The 23,672-nt window shown below is 38.3% G+C and overlaps 1 protein-coding gene and 1 non-coding gene across 5 annotated transcripts in view; both read left to right on the top strand.

Annotated features, from left to right (window-relative positions):
- LRRC63 (leucine rich repeat containing 63) overlaps nt 1-23,251 on the top strand; it is a 34,487-nt gene extending 11,236 nt beyond the window's left edge. For 2 of the 4 annotated variants that reach the window (XM_027557214.1, XM_027557215.1), the window contains 8 exons: nt 1,127-1,798; nt 2,734-2,802; nt 6,648-6,808; nt 11,465-11,563; nt 14,050-14,186; nt 18,752-18,835; nt 19,789-20,028; nt 22,595-23,251. In XM_027557214.1, the coding sequence (XP_027413015.1) occupies nt 1,127-1,798; nt 2,734-2,802; nt 6,648-6,808; nt 11,465-11,563; nt 14,050-14,186; nt 18,752-18,835; nt 19,789-20,028; nt 22,595-22,838 (1,706 nt within the window). In that variant the 3' untranslated portion in view covers nt 22,839-23,251. Of the gene's footprint in view, nt 1-1,126; nt 1,799-2,733; nt 2,803-6,647; nt 6,809-11,464; nt 11,564-14,049; nt 14,187-18,751; nt 18,836-19,788; nt 20,029-20,577; nt 20,736-22,594 lie in introns of those variants that run through there. The other 2 variants (XM_027557217.1, XM_027557216.1) reach the window with 2 other exon arrangements.
- On the top strand, nt 10,982-11,121 carry LOC113902638. The gene has a single exon (XR_003513897.1). It is a non-coding gene; the product is annotated as a small nucleolar RNA SNORA48 (small nucleolar RNA).
- Nucleotides 23,252-23,672: the final 421 nt, after the last annotated feature.

Raw genomic sequence — 23,672 nt, forward strand, 5'->3', positions numbered from 1 at the left:
CTCTGCACTGCTCCCCCTCCCCCCCCCCCCCCAGCCAAATGCCAGGAGGTAGAGGTCAAGTAGCTTTAAGGATTCTCTTGTCTTCCTGCAGTTGGGACACAGCACTGGAAGGGCCGAATCATTTTTGTTACTCTGTAGGTGTATGAGGGTGGGGAAACCATGGTAGGGAGTGGTGAGATATTATTTTCTCCTTGTGGCATACACTCCTGTTCTCTATAGATGATTTAGACCCTAACTTGGTTGGAAGTGGGGATAAATCCTTCTTCCACCCACCATAAGGAGAGGAAGATCAGGGAAACACAAAACACTCCAAGAGCTCTATTCAGAGAAAATTCTCTCTACAAATACAGATCAGGCTCTTGCCATCTCTAATGTACGAACAACAGGTGAGAGTTGGTCTTGCTTTGGCCATCTCTTTGGCCAAATCTTGCCTTAACGAATCTACTGTCTCCTCATTAGAATACTGAAGTGCTCATCATTTATTGTGCTCAACTGAGACAATAGACAAAAATGTCATTTAACATTCCATCACATCAGAAAGAGAAAGGATATAGCGAAGTCCCTAAGAATGCAGGCACATTGCATTTTCTGGACCTAAGAGAGAAAAGAATACTTCTGGTTGTAACCCGGATGAACTTGTGGTACCTTTAGCCAGCATCAGAATGCTATCATGCTCAAAAGACTCCTTGGTCTGACATCTGGCTTTGAAAAGAAATGTAAATCCTTCCTCAAAGAAGTTTCAGATGAGGAAGAGATAATGATAAATAATAAACAACCCAACTTCAAGCCATTTTAACCTTCTATATTGCCAGAGATTTTAGTGGCAACTGTTCAAAAATCTCCCTTTATGTCATGCTGTTCTCCATCCATTCTATTCTTCTAAGAATAGCTCCATACTCTAACACAGTTTAGCCTTTTTAGTTCTCCAGTTATTCACTCAAACTTTATCCCTGTTAGCTAAACAAAAGTCCTGATAATTGAGTGAGTATTACAGAAACATTTTAAGAAGGTGAGGGAGGGTGAGTGGATTAAAAAAGCTATGAATGCTAATACATTAATAGTTTTGCTCCTGACACCTTGATAAACATAATCTAATTCTGCTTTCTTTTTTCTTTTTCTGGTTTAGTCGGGACTGGTGAAACTAGCCTACCACATGTACACTTCGTTCAAGAAAAAACCACTTCATTTGAAAGAGATAAAACTAGTTTTCCTGTCGTTCCAAGGGATCGAGCACAAACCCCTGTCAGTATTCAAAACCTCTTCCTTGATCATCATGTACAACAAAGAGTGATGACTATTTCAACAACTAGAAAATCTTCTAAGCAAGTCTATTGGCACATTCCAGAGACTGCTACTGGTTCCATATTTTTCCCCAGGTGTCGTTCAGCTTCAGCTCGGGTTTTTGGGAAAGAAATAAGCAAAATGGAAGGTCCAGAGAAATCAGAAGGGCCATTAAAAATACAAAACATTTACGCCAGCATTTTAAAAGACATTCTGATTCTCTCTTCGGAGTTCTCCAGAGTTCCAAGTGCCACTCCTTCAGCGCCTAGTCCCAAGCTCAAGGAGGTTCACTCCGACCACTTTTTACAAGAGAGCAACATCTATACTTTTAAGCAGCCCCTGTTTCGTTTAAGCGCAACAGTGCCGATCCCTGTACCGAGGACGCCTGTGAAAGCCCGTCAGTGGTCTGACCGTGTACGCAGCCGAACGGTGACACTCAATATTACTGATTTCCCAGGTCCCATGCTCATACCGTCACCAGTTTTACCGAGGAAACCTCTAAGACAGTCTGTGATAGGTAAATCCAGTCTGGAGATGGTCTGTAATAATGGGGTCAAGTAGAGCAAAGGCAGAGGTGCATCCCAGCACATGGTGGTTCCCGCTTGGGTTTGCAGGATAGAATGACGGGATTCCTTTTCGCCTGTATGTTTAATAGATGGGGCAGAATGCAGTGACAGGAATCCTGACCTTGCCGGTCTGGCAAGGACAGACTGGAAGCTCCACCCCCGACGGTGGTGATGGGAACCAGATCAAGCCTTTCAAAGGGTCAGTTCAGTTCCGTCGCTCAGTCGTGTCCGACTCTTTGCGACCCCATGAGTCACAGCACGCCAGGCCTCCCTGTCCATCACCAACTCCCGGAGTTCACTCAGACTCACGTCCGTCGAGTCGGTGATGCCATCCAGCCATCTCATCCTCTGTCGTCCCCTTCTCCTCCTGCCCCCAATCCCTCCCAGCATCAGAGTCTTTTCCAATGAGTCAACTCTTTGCATGAGGTGGCCAAAGTACTGGAGTTTCAACTTCAGCATCATTCCCTCCAAAGAAATCCCAGGGCTGATCTCCTTCAGAATGGACTGATTGGATCTCCTTGCAGTCCAAGGGACTCACAAGAGTCTTCTCCAACACCACAGTTCAAAAGCATCAATTCTTCGGTGCTCAGCCTTCTTCACAGTCCAACTCTCACATCCATACATGACCACGGGAAAAACCATAGCCTTGACTAGATGGACAGAAGCTCATAAAAAGGAGCAGTAGGAATGAATGGGCCTCTGTAAGGTGGTTTTGATGAACTCTAGAAGCAGAATGCCAGTGCAGATGGATGCCTTCCTGGGTGCATTTTTTTCCATGGGTAACCTCAATTCATTAAAAGATGAACAATTATAATAATGTCCTAACATCCTCAACATGAAATTTCATGCACATCTAACCATGGTCCTATTTTAATTTTTTTTCTAGAAAGCCGTGTAACAGAACACGAACATATAGAAACTGTCCCAAAGCAAAGCATGCTGAGCCTACATGAAGGTAAATAGAAGGTTTATATTGTTCTTTAAAAAATTATATGTATGATTCTCTCGCCATGGAAGTATTTGTGATTTTGTGCATTTGTGTATATGTGTGTGATTCACATATATGTCACACCTCATTATCAGTCCTTAAACTATTTACTCAGCAACTTTTTTTTTTTTTTTTAATTTATTTGGCTGTGCCGGGTCTTGGGTGCAGCATGCAGGATCTTCAGTTACAGCATGCGGAATCTAGTCCCCTGACCAGGGATGGAATCTGGGCCCCCTGTATTTGGAACACAGTCTGTACCACTGGACTGCTACAGAAGTCCCCAGCTACTGTGTTTAAAGTGCTGACTATAAACCCAACTTTGTACTGATGTTGGGATCATAAAAGCTAGAGTATTCTTAATCTGAGTGGGGAAGACTGATACGGCATCATGACAGCTCCTTGCCATGTGCCAGCACTGTTTTAAATGCTTTGACCTTAGTTACTGAGCAGAAACAAATGAAAAATCGTGTTTAAAGAAAGATTACTTCATCCTACACCTCACATTATTTCTATAAGCAATTTCACAAATAGTGTGTAGTTAACAGTTCACAGTTTTCAGGTACACAAAGAAAGACAAAATGAATGGGAACTGGCAGAAAGAGTAAGCAGTAGAAACGGACCCACAGGTGTTAAGGGTGTTGGGTGTCTCTAAACTGGGCTTGCGCTGGACAACGCACTAAGGAACACAGCAGGAAACATCGGCTGAGACGCTAAGTGAGCATGAATTTTACCAGTTGCACAGGAGACAATTCATAAAGTTTTCAAGTTCTGTTGAAGTGCAAGGGCTTTGGTAAGCTTTCAGCTGAAGACCCAGAGGACCCATGCCTTGGCAATAAGAATGGTGTTTGAGGAGAAAGGACAAAACTAAAATAGGTTATCCCCTACAAAACTCAAAACCAATCCTTGATAAATCACAGTGATACTTCCTGTCCAGTCAAAGAAAACCTAGAGACAGATGATATTGTCCAGACCCTTTAAAGTTGTTATCCAGAATGTCCAGCTTTAAATTGTAAAATCACAATTTTTTTCAACATCCTAGAAACAGGATAAAATGTCTGAAAACCAGTAGAAAGAAATAGGTAATAGGATGAGAATCGCATGTTCAGATACTAGAATTTTCAAACAAGGATTTTAAAATAATTGTGATTACTATGTTGAAAAAAAATAGTTGGAGAATTTTATCAGAGAACAAAAATTTTTGTTTTTAAAAATAATCACATAAAATTTTAGAACAGGAAGCATAACATAACAAATTAGTGATTCAATGGATGGGTTTAGTAGGAGATGGTGGCTCAGATAGTAGAGAATCTGTAATGCAGGAGACCCAGGTTTGATCCTTGGGTTGGGAAGATCCCCTGGAGAAGGGCATGGCTCCCCAGCCCAGTATTCTTGCCTGGGAAATCCCATGGACAGTGGAGCCTGGCGGGCTGTAGTCCTTGAGATCTCAGAGAGTCAGACACAACTGAGTGGCTAACACTTTTCAATCTCACACTTTACACAGAAGAACACTCCAACCATAAAACTTTCTTTTTTCCTCAGTTGTATTGAGATATAATTCACATGTAACTCTGTATACATTTAAAGGGAACAGCACACTGATTTGATACATGAATATATGGTAAAATGATTACCACAATAAATTTAGTTAATACCCATCACTTCACAATTTTTTCTTGTGATGAAAATTTTAAACTTTACTCTCTCAGCAACGTTCAGATGTAGTTTCAAATATTTGTGTGTAATATCATTAACTGTAGCAACCACAGGGCTGTCTGCGCACACTAGCCTTCTAGCCACTCCTGTCCCTGTCTGTGACATAAATTACCTTCTGGGTGTCCTCCATGTCACGTGGGTGTGTGTGCTTAGTCGCTAAGCTGTGTCCGACTCTTTGCAACCTCATGGACTGTAGCCCACCAGGCTCCTATCTATGGGATTCTGCAGGCAAGAATACTGGAGCGGGTTGCTATTCCCTTCTCCAGGGGATCTTTCTGACCCAGGAATTGAACCCTCATCTCCTGCATTTCCTGCATTGCAGGCAAATTCTTTACCACTGAACCACTGAGAAGCCCCTCGATATCATAGGCCTGAACAAATCAGGTTAGCGTCTCTAACTTACAGAGTTTATTCCTCTCTGATGTTTCCCTCTTTGAAAGTTCCAGGTGAGTTTTAGCATCCTCAGATCCTTCAGAGATCTGTCAGGGAATTTCTAACCACCTCTGCCGCCTCCATCTCCCTACCTTTCAATCAAAAACCAACTGTGTAAGCTTAGCTATGAGTGTGGGTGGACAGAAAGCAGGCCGCAGACTAATGTCTTCACTCATTTTCCATTCCTGTCGCTCTAGTCCCTCCCACAAGACAAGGAATCTCTGTATCACATCATACGTCTTCATTCTGTGGCTAACTTTCACATCTGTTGATCTGAAGTGGGTCTATTTTAGAAATTAACAACTGAACATTGTTGTCTCTGGTCTAGCATGCCCCATTTCTTTTCACTGAAGCATAATATAAGAGCTGCTGAGATGATAACATTTGTTGGCACAAGTAATACAGCAAGAATGGCTGGGAATGTAAAATATATTTCAAAATATCTTCCTGCCACTCCTGGCTGTCTGCTTAAATAAGACTTAAAAAAAAAGATAGTTCTATTTATTTATTTTTGGCCAAGCTGCATGTGGGATCTTAGTTTTCCAGCCAGGGACTGAACCACCACTCCCTCACCCCCTGAATTTGAAGTTCAGAGTCTTAAACACTGGACCGCCAGGGAAATCCCTTGAGTAGACCATTCTTGAGGAAAGGTGAAACCCACAAGGATCATGATAAAGTAAATGCAGGTGGTTGCTGTGTGGCTACTCCTGAGTTGTTTAGGTTTTTATTTTCCTTTCCCTGTGTGAGGTCTTCAAACCGAGTTACATAGGGTATTGGAATCATGTGTCAAGGTGATACTAAGGAAAAAAGCAAGATTGCTCCTTGGGATGTGGTCTCTATCTGAGATATATTTATATGATGCCCTTTCTTCATTTTGTGAAGCAAGAAGTTGTTTCTGTAATTCATTGTAAAATCAGATATTTTTATATATAGTACAAAAGTCTGATGGAATCTAAATTATTGAGGTAGAAATCTAGTAGCTTATGGTTTTCTTTTTGAAAGACATCTGCGCTATCTAATATTAAAAAGTTTGGCCAGTAGAACCAACTGAGGTTGGGTGGATGAAGGTTGTAGGGAATTTCTAACATGAGGTTTGAAGATTAAAAGGAATCTCTTCCAAAGGATGTATCTAGGTAACCTACTTCTGTTGACTTACTGGGCTTTTCTGGTGGCTCAGATGGTAAAGAATCTAGGAGACCCAGGTTTGATCCCTGGGTCAAGAAGATCCCCTGAAAAGGGAATGGCTACTTGTTCCATGTGCTTGCCTGGAGAACTCCATGGACTGAGGGATCTGCAGGCTACAGTCCATGGGTTCCTAAGAGTCAGACACAACTGAGTGACTAACACCTTCACTTTTCACTGCTGTCATAGAAGCTTCCATGGTGGCTCAGTGTTAAAGAATCTACCTGTAATGCAAGAGATGCAGGAGATGCCGGCAGTCCCTGGGTTGGGAAGATACTCTGTTGAAGGAAATGGCAACCCTTTCCAGTATTTTTGCCTGGGAAATCCCATGGACAGGGGAGCCTGGAGATCACAAACAAGTCTGACATGATTTAGTGACTAAACAACAATAGCAACAATTGTTACAATACAAAAATACCTTTTAAGTTTCATTCTAAGTGATGACGCATTTATGTTTCACGTTTTGTTTTGTTTTGTTTATTTAGGTAGCATTAAATCTAAAAAAATAGAACCCACCGTGGCACCTGTCATACAAGGTGAAGGTTTCAAGACTGTTGTGGCAACACGCTATGAAACAATAGTAGCCATGACCAACCTGGCCATAATAAACTGTCAAATCCATGGAAGAAATGCACTTAATCTTAAGGTATGCTGGATACTTTTAATGGCAATTTCCTGTTGTATTGTCAGGTATTTTTTCTTTAGGTTTCCTAACTTAGGTTACTCTCCATGGTATTGAAGGAATAACATGAAGTGGTTGGGGCAATGGAGTTGTATAGTAAGAACAGTTTTGTGTTCTCTGGAAGTTAACTTGGTATCAATCCAAACTAGATGATTTAAACTTAGGGTGCCAATTTAATTTTTATGGTAACCATTCCTAAGAAGCTGTCTATAAAATATACACAAAAGAGCATGAGAAAGGAATCAACATGACAGATTACAAAAAATTAATTGAATGCCAAGGAGGTAGTAATGGAGTGAACGAGGAATAGCAACAACAGCAAAATTCTAGAAAGGCAAAACCATGGTGACAGTAACGCTGTCAGTGCTTGTAATGGTTTTGGGGGGAGGGAGGGAAGCATGAACAGCAGGAGCAAAGGGGTTTTTTAGGGAAGTGAAATTATCCTGTATGATTTAATATTATCATAATGGACACATTTCATTATACACCTGTCAAGACCCATAGAATCTATGACACAAAGTTTGGACTCTGACATAAATTTTGGATTTAGGTTGATAATGATGTGCTAATGTTAGTAATGTTCAAAATTCTTCAAGCTAGGCTTCAACAGTACATAAACCGAGAACTTCCAGATGAACAAGCTGGATTTAGAAAAAGTTGAGGAACCAGAGATCAAACTGTTGGATCATAGAAAAAGCAAGAGAATTCCAAGAAAAAACTTCTGCTTCATTGACTACGCTAAAGCCTTTGACCGTGTGGATCACAACAAACTGGAAAATTCTTCAAGAGATGGGAATACCAGACCACCTAACCTGCCTCCTGAGAAACCTGTATGCAGCACAAGAAGCAATGGTTAGTTAGAACCAGGAACTAGTTCAAAATTGGGAAAGGAGTACATTAAGGCTCCTTGTATATTGTCACCTTGCTTATTTAACTTCTATGCAGAGTACATCATGCACATTGCTGGACTGGATGAATCACAAGCTGGAATCAAGATTGCCAAGAGAAATATCAACAATCTGCAAATGATACCACCCTAATAGCAGAGGGTGAAGAGGAAATAAACAGCCTCTTGATGAGGGTGAAAAAGGAGAGTGAAAAAACTGGCTTGAAACTTAACATTCAAAAAACAAAGACCATGGCATCTGGTCCCATCACTTCATGGCAAATAGAAGGGGAAGAAGTGGAAACAGTGACAGATTTCATTTTCTTGATTTCTCCAAAATCACTGTAGACTGTGACTGCAGCCACAAAATTAAAAGACACTTGCCCTTGAAAAATAAGCTGTGACTAGCCCATATAGTGTATTAAAAGAAGAGACATCACTTTACTGCCAAAGATTTGTATAGTCAAACCTATGATTTTTCCAGTAGTCATATATGGATTTGAAAGGTGGACCATAAAGAAAGCTGAGAGCTGAAGAATGGATGCTTTCAAACTGTGATGCTGGAGAAGACTCTTGAAAGTCCCTTGGACTGCAAAGAGATCAAACCAGTCAGCCCTAAAAGAAATCAACCCTGAATATTCACTAGAAGGACTGATGCTGAAGCTCTCATACTTTGGCTACCTGACGCAAAGAGCTGATTCATTGGAAAAGACCCTGATGCTGGGAAAGATTGAGGGCAGGAGGAGAAGGGGACGACAGAGGATGAGATGGTTGGATGGCATCACCGACTCAATGGACATGAGTTTGAGCAAAATTCCGGAGATAGTGAAGGAAAGGAAAGCCTGGCATGCCGCAGTCCATAGGGTTACAAAGAGTTGGACATGACTTAGCTACTGAGCAATAGCATCATTAGTCCGTTGATTATAACAAAACATACTGGTATGTGAGATATTGATGTTGGGAGATACACTGGTATGTGTGGGGAATAGATATGTGGAAAAGAAAGATCTCAAATCAATAACCTAACTTTGTACTTTAAGGAACTTGAATAAAAGAGCAAACTAAACCCAAAATTAGCAGAAGGGAATAACAAAGATTAGAATGGAGATAAATGAAATAGGAAAGGAAAGCAAGAGAATCAAAGAAACCAAAAGTTAGTTCTTTGAAAAGATCAACAAAGTTGACCTTTAGCTAGACTTAAAAAGAAAGGCAGAAGGGACAAATAAATAAAATCAGGAATGCAAATGGAAAAGTTACTACTGGCTTCAGTAAATGGGATTATAAGTAAACACAGAAGTAAATGGGATTATAAGAGAACAGTAGGAACAGTTATATGCCTGCAAATTAAATATCCTGGATGAAATGAAACATTTTCTAGAAAATCACAAATTAACAAAACTGACTCAACGACAACTAGAAATCTGAGCAGACCCCTAAAAAGTAAATAGATTTAATAAATAACAAAACTACCAAACAAAGAAGAATGCAGGACTGACTGGCTTCATGGGTGGATTTTGCTAATTGTTTAAAGGAAAATGAACATCTATACTTCCCTAAAACTTCCAGAAAATAAAAGAGATAGGGACACAATCCAATTCCACTGCTGAATAGGGGAATTCCATGCCACAAAACAATTCTTGAACACCAGCTGGGTGTTCTACAATTCAACTCAATTCTGACAGTGTCTATCCAGAGATAACATTGGGTTCCACAGGGAAAGTGCTCAGTCCCACAAGACCGCCCTCCACTTCGAACATCAATCACAAGCCCAGGATGTTGACCTGCGATTCTGACCAACCATCTACAGATTGGAGGTTCCAAGGACCCCCTCCAACTCAGGATGCCAATCATAAGGTGTTACCTATACTTCTGACCATGTCCATGCTAAATTGCTTCAGTCATGTTGGACTTTATGCAACCCCATGAACTGTAGCCTACCAGACTCCCCTGTCCATGGGATTTTCCAGGCAATAATACTGGAGTGATTTGCCATTTCCTCCTCAAGGGGATCTTCCCAACCCAGGGACTGAACCCTCGGCTCTTACGTCTCCTGACCGGCAGGCAGATTCTTTACCACTAGTGCCACTGGGAAGCCCCATACTTGTGACTGACAGGCCGTAAATCAGAAATTCTCACAACCCGCTTCTTGGCTTCCATTAATTTCCTAGAGTGGCTCACAGAACTCAGAAAAGCGATTTACTTACTTGATTACTGGTTTATTACAAAGGATATTAAAGGATATGAATCAACAGCCAGATGAAGAGATACATTGGGGAAGATATGAAGAAAGGGTTCAGAGGTTCCACACTCTCTTCAGGTGCTGCTCTTCCCAGATCTCCATGTGTTCACCAGCCTGGAATGTTCCACACCCTGTTCTTCTGGTTTTACGGAGGCTTCATTTATGGGTATAATTGATTAAATTTTTGACCATTGGTGATTGAGCTTAGTCTTTAATCATCCCCCTCTTCAGAGGTGAGGGGATTGAAAGTTCTAACCTTCTAATCACATGGTGGGTTCCTCTGATAACCAGTCTCCATTCTTAGGAGCTTTTCAAAATTTACTGCATTTACATAAGGACAGTTGTGCTATAAAGGGGTTTGTTATGAATAACAAGACACCCATTTTGCTTTTATGGCTCTGAAGCAACTTCAGGAACTGAAGATAAGGAAATAACTATTATGGCAAAAAATGTTCACATTGCTCTTATTGTCTAGGAAATTCCAAGGGTTCCGGGAGCTGGTAGCCAGGAACCATGGACGAAGTCGAACTATATATAAGAAATATATTTTGGTCTTTCAGATGACTAAATGTATTTTTTACTAAGTAAAAATATCACAATCCAGAACACATTTTATGCTATCAGTATAACCCAGATATCATAGGAAGATGAAGACACCACAAGAAAACTATGGATCAATACACTTTGTTAATTAATTAATAAAATTGCTAAATCCATGATATGATTAAGAAAAAAAGAAACTCTGAACACCAAATTCAAAACTTAAGGAGAAATCACATTTTCTCAGACATTAAAATAGAAAATAATGAAATAATAAGAACAGTATTTTCCCAATAAATACAACTGTGATAAAATGGAAAAATTTTAGTCCAAATTAAGGGATACATCTTCCTAAGTCAGAAACTAGCATATTTAGGCAGTTAAAAATCTTAGATAGATGTTAGATTAATAAAAAGATAACAGAGAAGTAGAAGTAGAGACATGAAAAATAGAGGGTAAAGAGAATTAAATAACTCCCTGGCAATGGGCAAAGAGGCACCTGGTTGGTTGCTCTTATATCAGTCAGGGGCAAAGCAGATGTCTAGTCCTTTGTTCATCCTAGCTTGATGCCTGGATTGGTGGCCAGAGCTATTTCATGCCTGGGGCACATAAAAAAAAAAAAAAAGAGAGAATTAAATATAAAATATATTTATTTATTTCAGCATGTAGTGGACAGTCAATAAGAGTTTGCTTGTTATCAGTTGAAATAATGCCTGTCACACATATGACACTGTATTTATTACATGCATAAATACTTGGTAGTTTTTCTATTTTGTTTATTTACATATTTAAGAAATTATTATCATGAAAGGCTAAAGTAAATGAATGGAAGATTATTCTAGGCTTGCTATTATATCAAACATTGTCATTTAGATTATGTGCTCATCTTTTTAAACTCTTGTATAAAATATTTTGTGCATGGTAAATAACTTTTTCTCTTGTCACTTTCTTCTAGGGCTTTTTTCTCCTAAATTGTCCAGATCTAACACCTTTGGCTTTCCAGTTGATATATCTTAATTTATCATATAATAACATCTGTTACTTCCCCACAGAAGTAAGTCCATTTTATTATTGTATAGATTGTCATAATTTCTTACTATTTATAATAATTATTAGTTTAAAATAGACAATTATGGTACCCTGGAGTTACTGTAGAGTAAATGTATTTTGGATTGCATCCCAAAAGACTTACTTTCAAAAATACCAAAAGTATAGTACATTTTTCTTAGGCTGTCCGAATGACACAATCCTCAAAAGATTGTGTTACAGTCTGGTTCTCAAATATGTTCTCATAATTAAACAATGCATGTAAAATTATTTTTTTCCTGATTCTGAATAAAATCTAAGATATACCTTATCTATGTTAATTGGAAGTTTTAAAGACAATCTTTAGTGACCAGGTAATATGATGTTGTAACAAGTATTAATTATCGTAGGCTGAAATAGGATATTCTGCTCAGTAAAACATATCAAGGATAATCAGATATGGGAAGAGGTAATTCAGTGTCATTTTATATAAATAAGTCATTATGACTAATGAGGACAATTATAGCCATTCCTTTCTCCAGGGGGTCTTCGTGATCCAGGGATCAAATTCAGGTCTCCTGCATTGCTGGCAGATTCTTCACCATCTGAGCCACCAGGGAAGCTCAGGACAGATTATGTTTTCTGTGTCTTTAGTCATTGTTTAATTGGTCATGGGGTGTTTTGTTGTTTTGTGAATTGATTTCCAGAATATTGACTTTTAAAGCGAATTGATTTCCAGCAAACTGACTTGCTTTCTGTTTCAAATATGCAGTATTGAAAACACACATTTTCATAATTTCTCTATAATATTGTGTTTTGCCTTTTCATCCTGTTCATGGGGTTCTCATGGCAAGAATACTGGAGTGGTCTGCCATTCCCTCCTCCAGGAGACCACATTTTGTCAGAACTCTTCACTGTGTCCCATGGATGAGATGGTTAGGCAGCATCACCAACTCAATGGACATGAGTGTGAGCAAACTCCGGGAGGCCGTGAAGGACAGGGAGACCTGGCTTGCTGCAGTCCATGGAGTCGCAGAGTTGGCCAGGACTTAGAGACTCAACAACAACTGTGTTTTTATTTTTGCTAGAAGAGTTATTTTTTCTTTTTGAGTATGTCACACTAGTTTGCTTAATTTGACTAAGACAAATTGACAAGAATTCCTGAGGAGTGTAGGGATCTTAGTTCTTCATGTTAATTTTAACCTTTCTTCTAAACAGTTATATGTGAGACATATGGATCTGTCAAAGACTACTTTAACCACTAAAACATATAACTGTATGGGAGATTTTCTGTTGTAAAATATAAAGTGCTCATTTTTAAAGTGATAGAAATAAGTAGAACTTGCCATTAAAAGGCAAATCCGTGCTGTATAGCTATAGATAAAATATTCCATTGAAAATGGCAATATCCAGACTTGGAAGTGCTTTACTAGGGGCAGGCAAATGATGCCAAGTTAAATGATGCTTAGTGTAAAAGAAATGAATAGAAGACCAGAGGCTGGCATAAATGTGGTAACTGGATTTATTACAAGTTTCATGGAAAATTCAAGGTGGTAGATGCTGGCAGAGGACAGAGCCTACTGCAATAGTTTAGGATAGAAAAAAGTAAAAGCAAAAATGGTAAATGTAACAAACCGTATAAATATTTACTTGGTCTCCTTTCTTCTCTTAGCCACAAAATCACATACAGTGGTAATTAAATAATGCAGGTCTGTAACATATACGAATGTAGTATGTATAACAATTATAGTACAAAAAAGGAAGAGGGAATAGAGCTATTTAGTAACATTTCCATATCTCACTGGAATTAAGTTAGTGTAAATCTGAAGTAGATTCTGATAAGTCAAGGTGGATATTACAAGCCTTAGAGCAATCACTAGTAACTGGGGAGAATATAGTGGGAAAAAAATCATTAAAGTAATTAAAATGCTGTACTATAAAATATTCAGTTGATGCAGACAAAGACAGCAGAGGAGGAGCAAAAATGACAAGACATATAGAACACTGTGAGTTAAACTGTGATGTAAACCCAACCATGTCAATAGTAACATTAAATGTGAGTACATTCAAACACCCCAGTCAAAAACTACAGTGTGTCAGACTGGATTTAAAAAAACAAGCCCCAGTGATATTCTGTCTAAAGGAGATAGAGTGAAAGAAACAAAGAGGTTAAAAATGAAAGTATAGGAGAAGATATATCACACAGGTATCTCTTACATTCCTCATTCTTTGCATAGTTGCTTCTTACAAAACCACGAGATTGATTAAACAGGATGATTTCCCCATTTAGAAAAGGAACATCCTTAAGTCAAGGATATATAAGTATAGTAGTTACACTATCTTACCAGATCATAGATATGAATGAGGAGGGTTAGTTATTTTGAAGACTTAGCAAAGGTACCTATTGAGATATGTGATATATTGAGAAAAATGAGTGTAAGCTACTGATTTTTCTGCTTTAGTTCAAAGGGTTTATTGTCCTACTCATGTTTATTTCTCTTTTCTATTCCTTAGATATATTGTCTCAAACATTTACAAATACTGAATCTGAGAAATAATCCTATCAAAGAAATCCCGTCTACAATTCAACAACTTAAGCTCCTTAAATCTTTGAATGTTGCCTTTAATTTGATTACCACTCTTCCACCCGGGTAAGGTTGATAGTCTGAGATTATAAACAGAGAAAATAAAGAATTTATAATTTAGAAAAGGATCAATCTCCCTTTTGAAAGCAGCTAGCTACTTTTGAGCCATTTGATAATTCTTCTTCTGCTCCCATTAGCTGACTTGATTCTTTTTATCTTGTTTAAAAAAAACCAAAAACCTATAAGCTACATTGATGGCAATTAATGTGGGGGTGGTAAATGCACATCTAGACATGCGTTGTCTGAGTATGGATGAAGTCATCTAAAGAAGCTCAGGTGAGAACTTTATACCTATCCCTGGGGAGCCTCTTTGGATATGGAAAGAACTCTGAACTTGGAATTAAGAATTCTAGCCTTATAATTGAGAATTTTCTATTTGATCTGGAGAAAATCACTTAACCATTCTAGACCTCAATTTCCTAATCTATAAACTAAGAATCTACCTGTATGATATCTCAGATACTTTAAACTCCAATAAGAATGTTGACATATGGATATAAAAGAGATGGATTTTTTTTTTTCCACATATGGACTGGTAACTGTTTAACTCCTAACGAAAGTTTTGAACCAAAACCCTAACCAAATGCCAAAACAAGGTATTTCTTCTAGTTAGATTTTAACAAACTGAATGTAAGTTAAGGGCAACAAGTTAAGAGCACAGGGACTCCTAAAGAGTTGAATAATGTTTTGCAAAAGAGGGTTCTTATAGTAATTAAGAATGTACATCAAAATTTGTTTATAAAATTGTTCATCTGGCATTGTTTGCAATTAACAATCCAACAAGATCTATATTCATACATTGTAAAACTATTCGGTCATTTAAAAAATTAAAAAGTATGTAAAAATTATATCATTACTGTGTAAAAATACTTGTATACATATAAAATGTATTAAACACACATAAAATGTATTAAAAAAGAAAGAATCAATTCTAAGGGAGTAAAGATATTGCATTATGGGTTTTATTTTTGTTTAACTCCTCTATATCTCCACAGTAACATAAATTGTAGTGCCTTGCCCTGCCTTGATATGAGAATCAGCCATTTCTCTTAGGAAATCCTATTTCCTTTTTAATTGGAGGATGGTATTTCAAAAGCAAGAGCTGGGTGCTGGATAGTCCAGTTGCTACTGGAATGATATTGCTTGTAGATACTCTCAGTGGACAGAGATAAGTAACTGAAGTATATTAATCTGTGTGTACACACATGTCTATAATTGTTTCTGTGTGTACATACACACATATGTACACACAACTCACCCTCTGAAGTTATGCAGGCGTGACTGTAACAAAGGTTAAAAAAAAAATCTTAATTTTTTTCTCAGTGAATAACAGGAGAAAAATGACATAGAAAATTACCACTTTTAACTGACAGACTGAAATTTTTGCCTTGCTTTTCTGATACAGTTTGATTTGATTAGCCAGCATGTTCTTTGGGAGAGAGAAGCTGTTTGAAATAAAGAACCTAAGAACATGCTTGTGAACATACTTACTTCATACCTGAAGTAAGAGCTGATTCTGAAAATGAACAAATTTATTTTCCCATATTGCCATTGATTAAAGATAGGGATTGAATTACTTTATGCCCATATATCTGAAGAACTGAGTGGTATGTTTGATTTCATACTAACTTGGATAAACTATTAATATTCTTATAGCTTCCATTTTTAAAAATCTGTAAATAATAGTAATGCAGTGGTCCAGTGAGCACTAAGATCATCCTAAATTGCCATGAACATATGATAGGCTCTCAATAAATAAGTTGTATTTCCATGGTAGTGTGATGTTATTACATGCAATTATTAATGCTGGCACAATCTTCAGAGCCATCACCAGGGGTCTGGTTTAAATAGCTCATTGCTCAATGATGTGCTGATAAATAAAACAATGAAATAAATGTAAAACATTCTATACATCCTAAAAATTGTGATAGATTTTTTACTAGTAGGGTATAGATTGTCAGACCAAACTGAGGATTTTTAAACAGATTGCTCTCTAAAACAGATCGCTCTCTAAAACAGATTGCTCTCTAAAATCCTATATAAATGAGATAAATTTCATCTCTAGAGCCTATAAAGTTTCTTAGCTTTCTCGGTGCTGCCTACAAGCCCAATTAAACATCACAATCAACAAGAATATATCATCAAAGATGAAAGCCTGGAATCAGACTAGTTTGCCTGTACTAAAGAAATAAAGGAAGACAAAATGATTCTAGAAACTTCCTGAGGTAAAAAAGTGAAATAACATAATTTTAAATAAATAAAAAATTGGAACAGACAGTGTTAATATTTTCTTTCCAGAGGTGAAAAAGTCTAAGATGAACATTAAACTGAAAAGGTTTGTTTATCCTTTTTTTTTTTTGCTTTTCTATTTGATCTCATTCATTTCTCAGAGCAAATGATTTAAAATTAACCAGGATCACCACACCTTTCGAACTATGATGCTGGAGAAGACTCTTGAGAGTCCCTTGGACTGCAAGGAGATCCAACCAGTCAATCCTAAAGGAAGTCAGTCCAGAATATTCATTGAATGGACTGATGCGGAAGCTCTGATACATTGGCCACCTGATGTGAAGAGTCGACTCGTTGGAAAAGACCCTGATGCTGTGAAAGATTGACGGCAGGAGGAGAAGGAGGTGACAGAGGATGAGACGGTTGGATGGCATCACTGACTCAATGGACATGAGCTTGAGCAAACTCTGGGAGACAGTGATTGGTGTCTGCAGTCTGTGGGGTCACAACTGAACAATAACCACCATGCTTTTCGTTCAGTTGTGATTTCCTAAATACTTTTGATGTGCTTGGCAGCATGCAAAGCGTTAGATACATTGAAATGTAAAATTGAATCCTTGGCCTGCAGAATGTCACTGTTTAGGAGACAGGCATTTGTCATATAGCGTGACAAATTCTCTGATAGAGGTAAACAGAGAAGCACAGAAGAGGCTGCTCACCTAGTCTGAAAAATTCAGGAAGAGTTCCTTGGAAGAGTTGACTTCCAAGTCAAGACTTAAAAAAAGGAAGCTATTTATCAAAGGGTCAAATTTTGGGGAACTGGAGATATGTGAGAACTGGGCTAATTCAGGGAATTTTAGCAAACAAATCCTGGCCTATATGTGAATATAGGGTGAACTGGACGAGTAGCCTGGGGACAGATCATGAGGACCATTACAATCCACACAAAAATAGTAGGAAGTTATGAAATATTCTGTTCATGGTGCTTTAGTTAATAATCATGCAAGTAACTTTTCATCTTTATGGAAAACAGGAAGGTATTTGATAACAGCATTCACAAAGAGGGGATAATTACTAGGGATTTTGGTGAATGTCATACTCAGCCTTTCCATTCCAGTCTTCAAAAAGCAACTCCCACTTCTCTCCCCCAGACAGGGCTCTCTGCCTTAGTCTTCGTATTCTTTGGTTCTTACTTTTAAGTACTTCACTTAATTGGAGAAGAAAATGGCAACCCACTCCCATATTCTTGCCTGGGAAATCCCATGGACAGAGGAGCCTGGTGGGTTACAGTCCGTGGGGTTTCAAGAGTCGAAAACGATTGAAGCAACTGAGCACCATACTTCGCTTAATGGAAGGAAAAATCAAGGATATTTCCCTAGGAAAGTCTTAATGAGACTGCACTGGGTTGGAAGGTGTCCCTCAAAAGTTCATCTCCGTGCAGAACCTTAGAATGAGACCTTATATGGAAATAGGATCTTTGCAGATGGAACTGGTTAACAAGAAGTCATACTTGATTAGGGTGGGATTTGAGGGGGCTCTAAATCCAATAAATGGTGTCCTCATAAGAAGACCACATGAAGACAGAGATGGAGACTGGAGTTATGCCTCACAAACCAAGGAACACCAAGGACTGCTGGCAGCCCCCAGAAGCTAGGAGAGGGGCAAGGGACAGCTTCTTCCTCAGAGCCTCCAGAGGAACCCACTCTGCTGATACCGTGATTTCGGACTTCCGGCCTCCTGTACTGTGAGAGAATAAATTTCTGTTGTTTTAAGCCCACCCAGACTGTGAGAATTTGTTCCGTCAGTCCTAGAAACTAATACAGCAACCAATAAAATATATATTTTAAAATATTGTTAAGAATTTCTCAGCATATTCTCAGGTGGCGCAGTGGTAAAGAATCTGCTTGCCAATGCAGGAGATGCCGGGGACAGGACATCTGATCCCTGGTCAGGAACATCCCTTGGAAATGGCAACCCACTCCAGTATTCTTGCCTGAAGAACCCTATGGACAGAGGAGCCCGGCGGGCTACAGTCCATGGGGTCTCAGAGAGTCAGACACCGCTGAGTACAAGGAATTTCTCAGGTGGTTTTTTTTCTAGGTGGGGCTTTATCCACTCCAAACATTTCTAATTAGTCTTAAGGGATAGATGAATTATTTTAGGAAAATTATTGTAATTATACCATCTATAATGCAAACAAAAGCCTATTTGTATAAGTTTCAAGATCTTAAAAATATATGATTTATCTCTGTACTTCCACCTACTGAGGAATGAAATGATTTATATCCAGTAATGATAAGCATATAAACATTTTTACAATTCATTTTCTCTTTCTATTAAAGGCTATTTTGCTTGCGTTATCTTGAGGAACTTGATATTTCCTACAATAGTATTGCTTTTATTCCAAATGATATCCAGAAACTCAGGTACTTTGCAAGTAGTGAGTACCCACAAGACATATGCCCCTTAAGGATAGAGCAAAATACAGTTATTTACTTCTTTACATTCATTTAAAATCAAACTATGTAAATATTATCTTATCTCTGAATGCCTTTTACTAGATTTTAGTTGATTTCTAAGGAGCATTATTATCTTTAGTAAAATTTGATAATTTTATTTCTGCTTTTCTAATATTTTGACCAATTATTTAATTTCCTGTGTAACAATTTTCATATTTTCATAGAAGAATTCAGCCTGTTCATATTTGTTATGGCTGATATATTTAATTTTTTGCCTTCTGTTTAACATTGTATTTACTGTCTCTTCACTTTCTCCTTTTCATATCTCTTTCTTTTTTTTTGGAGATTTTTTTTTTCAAGATGCTATTTGTTCTCTCTTTTTTTTTTCTCCCTTGTTAATTTTGGAACTCCACTGAATTTTCCAAGTCTATTACTGGCTATCTTTCCTTCCCTAAAATTCATAAACACATTTTTTCCTTAATATTTTATAAAAAGCTTCACCTAACACAATGGTCTGTCTCCCCCCCCCATTTCTGCCTCAACTAATAGTTGAGACTTCTCCCCTGAATGAAACAAAATGCATGTGTTGATGTTTAATTTGTCTATGAAAATAAATTTTCTTTGTATCCCTATTATATTATACGTTATGTAGTATAACATTCACTCTGCTATGTTTGTGATTCTTTCTTTTTCCACAGTGATGACTTGTTGCACAAAACATGTGCTTTAACGCTACCCTTTACACAAATGCGCTAATTTGCGTAATATATCGGTTGGTTGCTTTTTAAGTTAAATCTCTGGATTTTAAGGAAATACTTGACACTCATATTTTATTACTACTAAATTTTATACCAATTTTGGGGCGCACAGGGACAGATGTCCACTTTTTCCTTTTAAAATATGGTTTCCTTTGTTTGCAGATCACTTGAAAAATTGATGGTTGATGGAAACGAACTGACTAGCTTTCCACATGGAATTTTAAAGCTTAACCTGAAAAAAATCCTATTTGAGAATAATTTCACTAATCCTATTTTTTGGAAAGAGAACTCTATGAATGATCCACAACATCTTACTCAAATTGCAGCTTTGTTCTTTCTAAAGAATAATCTACATAAATATTATAATGTGATCCCAGAGGAAATCCAGAAGTTACTAAAATGGTGAGCAAATTCTGAAGTCCTTTTTACCAAGACACACTTTTAAGCTTTTAAAATACAGTTTATTATAGGGCCAGATGATAGTTTTATAGTTACAACACACACACCTCACACCACACCACACCACACATGCAATTCTTTAGATTGTTCCTCTGGCTTTTCTGGCATAATAATATATTCAGCCGATCTTCTAATACTCTCAAGCTATTACTTAAATCTAAGGTGAAGGACGGATTGCAGAGATGGAGCTGGCAACTTCTATACAGTTTTAGTTAAGTCTCTTCTGTGAACCACGAGGCTTTCCTGGTGACTCAATAGTAAAGAATCCACCTGCCAATGCAGGAGACTTGGGTTCAAATCCCTGGGTTGGGAAGATCCCCTGGAGGAGGAAATGGCAACCTGCTCCATATCCTTGTCTGGAAAATTCCATGGACAGAGGAGCCTGGTGGGCTACAGTCCGTGGGGTCACAAGACTCAGACACGACTGAACACATTCCTTTGTTATTTTGTTTTGTATTCCCCAATTACTAATGAAATTTTATTTTTTTGGAGGTTCTTGGACGTTCAAATTTCTACTTCTGTGAATAGTCTGTTCATGTGCTACTGTTAAAAGTACTAATGAGCCGGTGTCTTTTTTTAACTGACCTGTCTGGAAAAGGTCAGTTTTCATTCCAATTTTAGTATATGTGCTGCCGAAGCGAGCACTCATTCCAATCCCAAAGAAAGGCAATGCCAAAGAATGCTTAAACTACCGCACAGTTGCACTCATCTCATACGCTAGTAAAGTAATGCTCAAAATTCTCCAAGCCAGGCTTCAGCAATACGTGAACTGTGAACTTCCTGATGTTCAAGCTTGTTTTAGAAAAGGCAGAGGAACCAGAGATCAAATTGCCAACATCTGCTGGATCATGGAAAAAGCAAAAGAGTTCCAGAAAAACATCTATTTCTGCTTCATTGACTATGCCAAAGCCTTGGACTGTGTGGATCACAATAAACTGTGGAAAATTCTGAAAGAGATGGGAATACCAGACTACCTGACCTGCCTCTTGAGAAATCTGTATGCAGGTCAGGAAGCAATAGTTAGAACTGGACATGGAACAACAGACTGGTTCCAAATAGGAAAAGGAGTACATCAAGGCTGTATATTGTCACCCTGCTTATTTAACTTATATGCAGAGTACATCATGAGAAACACTGGACTGGAAGAAGCACAAGCTGGAATCAAGATTGACGGGAGAAATATCAATAACCTCAGATATGCAGAAGAAACCACCCTTATGGCAGAAAGTGAAGAGGAACTCAAAAGCCTCTTGATGAAAGTGAAAGTGGAGAGTGAAAAAGTTGGCTTAAAGCTCAACATTCAGAAAACGAAGATCATGGCATCTGGTCCCATCACTTCATGGGAAATAGATGGGGAAACAGTGTCAGACTTTATTTTTTTGGGCTCCAAAATCACTGCAGATGGTGACTGCAGCCATGAAATTAAAAGACGCTTACTCCTTGGAAGGAAAGTTATGACCAACCTGGACAGCATATGCAAAAGCAGAGACATTACTTTGCTAACAAAGGTCCATCTAGTCAAGACTGTGGTTTTTCCTGTGGTCATGTATGGATATGAGAGTTGGACTGTGAAGAAGGCTGAGCGCCGAAGAATTGATGTTTTTGAACTGTGGTGTTGGAGAAGACTCTTGGGAGTCCCTTGGACTGCAGGGAGATCCAACCAGTCCATTCTGAAGGAGATCAGCCCTGGGATTTCTTTGGAAGGAATGATGCTAAAGCTGTAACTCCAGTACTTTGGCCACCTCATGCGAAGAGTTGACTCCTTGGAAAAGACTCTGATGCTGGGAGGGATTGGGGGCAGGAGGAGAAGGGGACGACAGAGGATGAGATGGCTGGATGGCATCACTGACTCGATGGATGTGAGTCTGAGTGCACTCCAGGAGTTTGTGATGGACAGGGAGGCCTGGTGTGCTGCGATTCATGGGGTCACAAAAAGTTGGACACGACTGAGCAACTGAACTGAACTGTGAGCCTTTAGAAATATGCCTGCGTGCGTGTGTGCTCAGTCATGTCTGACTCTGACTCCATGGACTGTGGAATATATATGGACCTCACAGACACGGAATATATGCATGTGGCTACTAATCCTACACTAGGTTATAATAGTCCCTTTGTCTTTAAAACAACATATATATTTATTTTGAGTGATAAATAAGATATGTATGTATTATAAAAAATTTGGAAAATACAGAAAAATTCCCTGGGGTCACATATAGGAGCAGCTATACTTTCCTGTTTTAGAAAATTAGGATTATTTTATACACATTTTGTGGGAATTGTCCTTAGGGTGTTTTCTTACTCTAAAGCTATACTTTCCTATTCTAGAAAATTAGGATTATTTTGTACAGATTTTTTTTAGCATTTTATTTTTCACTTGTGTATGTCAAATCCTCAGAGAGAGGGTAAGATCAATAATGGGAAAGGCCATGTTTCATACTGCTTTGAGTCTGACATAGCCTCAAGCAAAATGTCTTTCCTCTAGTAGACAGTCATGTTTCCTTCATTGCAGCACATCACAATGCGAGTGGTGTCATGGTCCAATGTTCGGTGAAGGCTTTCGCATCATCCGATCCTACGATGTTTTTGGAGTAACACAGCTTCCTGTTATATTTTATGTCTGTTCCTCTTCCTGCTATAGGAAAGTAAAGGAAAGCAACATTGTTTTCGATCATGTTCCTGAAAAAAGAATATCTCTAAATCCTGAATTGATGAATCCTACAGTGATGTATGAATCCCACTTTAAAAACCATTAAAGTTGACATATACAATCATTCATGTCTTTAAGAGCACAGTTTCTGTGTGGAGATGTCTTCTCACATGAATCCTCTTTGTAATCCTAGCTCCTTATGAACGTTTGTGATTGTTAGGGAATCTTCTCAGAATATTTTTTTGAGAAGGATTAGTAAAAAAGTCTTTGAGGATTTCGAAAAAGATCTAGAAAATTTCTTTCAGAGCATGTTTAGTCTAAAAAGAAAAATGTTAAAATCCTTTGCAAAAAGGATTCATCTTACAATTGGTCTTAGTCATTGGTGGGGCTTGAGCCTATATGGATTCAAAGTCATGCAGCCAGGTTCTCAATATTTGTGCATTTCTATGGAAATTTGTCCAGTGCCAACTGTCTTAATTGCGGATTGCTTTGGAGAATAAAGGATTAATTCCAATACTATATTTAGTTGTTTGAATTCATTACCCAGGCTCTTAGAAAATTGGTACCATCTTTCAATTATCTTGACCACCATCTCGTAAAGCCTGAATCCATAGGCCCGTGTCAGCATTCATTAGGCTTTCAGTAATGGTCCGGCAAGAAAATAAAGTACAAAATTACATTGCAAAGCAACATATGCATACAGTAGAACTTGAGGATTCCGGGAGTTGGTGATGGACAGGGAGGCCTGGCGTGCTGCAATTCATGGGGTCTCAAAGAGTCGGACACGACTGAGCGACTGAACTGAACTGAAGAGGAAGGTAAAAGGGCATTATGATATAACAAACAATTTTAGAAAGGCATAGAATTGTTTCATGTATGGCATAACTTTAAAGTGCAATTAAAACTAAAATGTTATTTCTAATGAAACCTGATGAGATGA

The sequence above is a fragment of the Bos indicus x Bos taurus genome, chromosome 12 (genome assembly GCF_003369695.1).
Source record: "Bos indicus x Bos taurus breed Angus x Brahman F1 hybrid chromosome 12, Bos_hybrid_MaternalHap_v2.0, whole genome shotgun sequence".
In the NCBI taxonomy this organism is placed as follows: domain Eukaryota; kingdom Metazoa; phylum Chordata; class Mammalia; order Artiodactyla; family Bovidae; genus Bos; species Bos indicus x Bos taurus.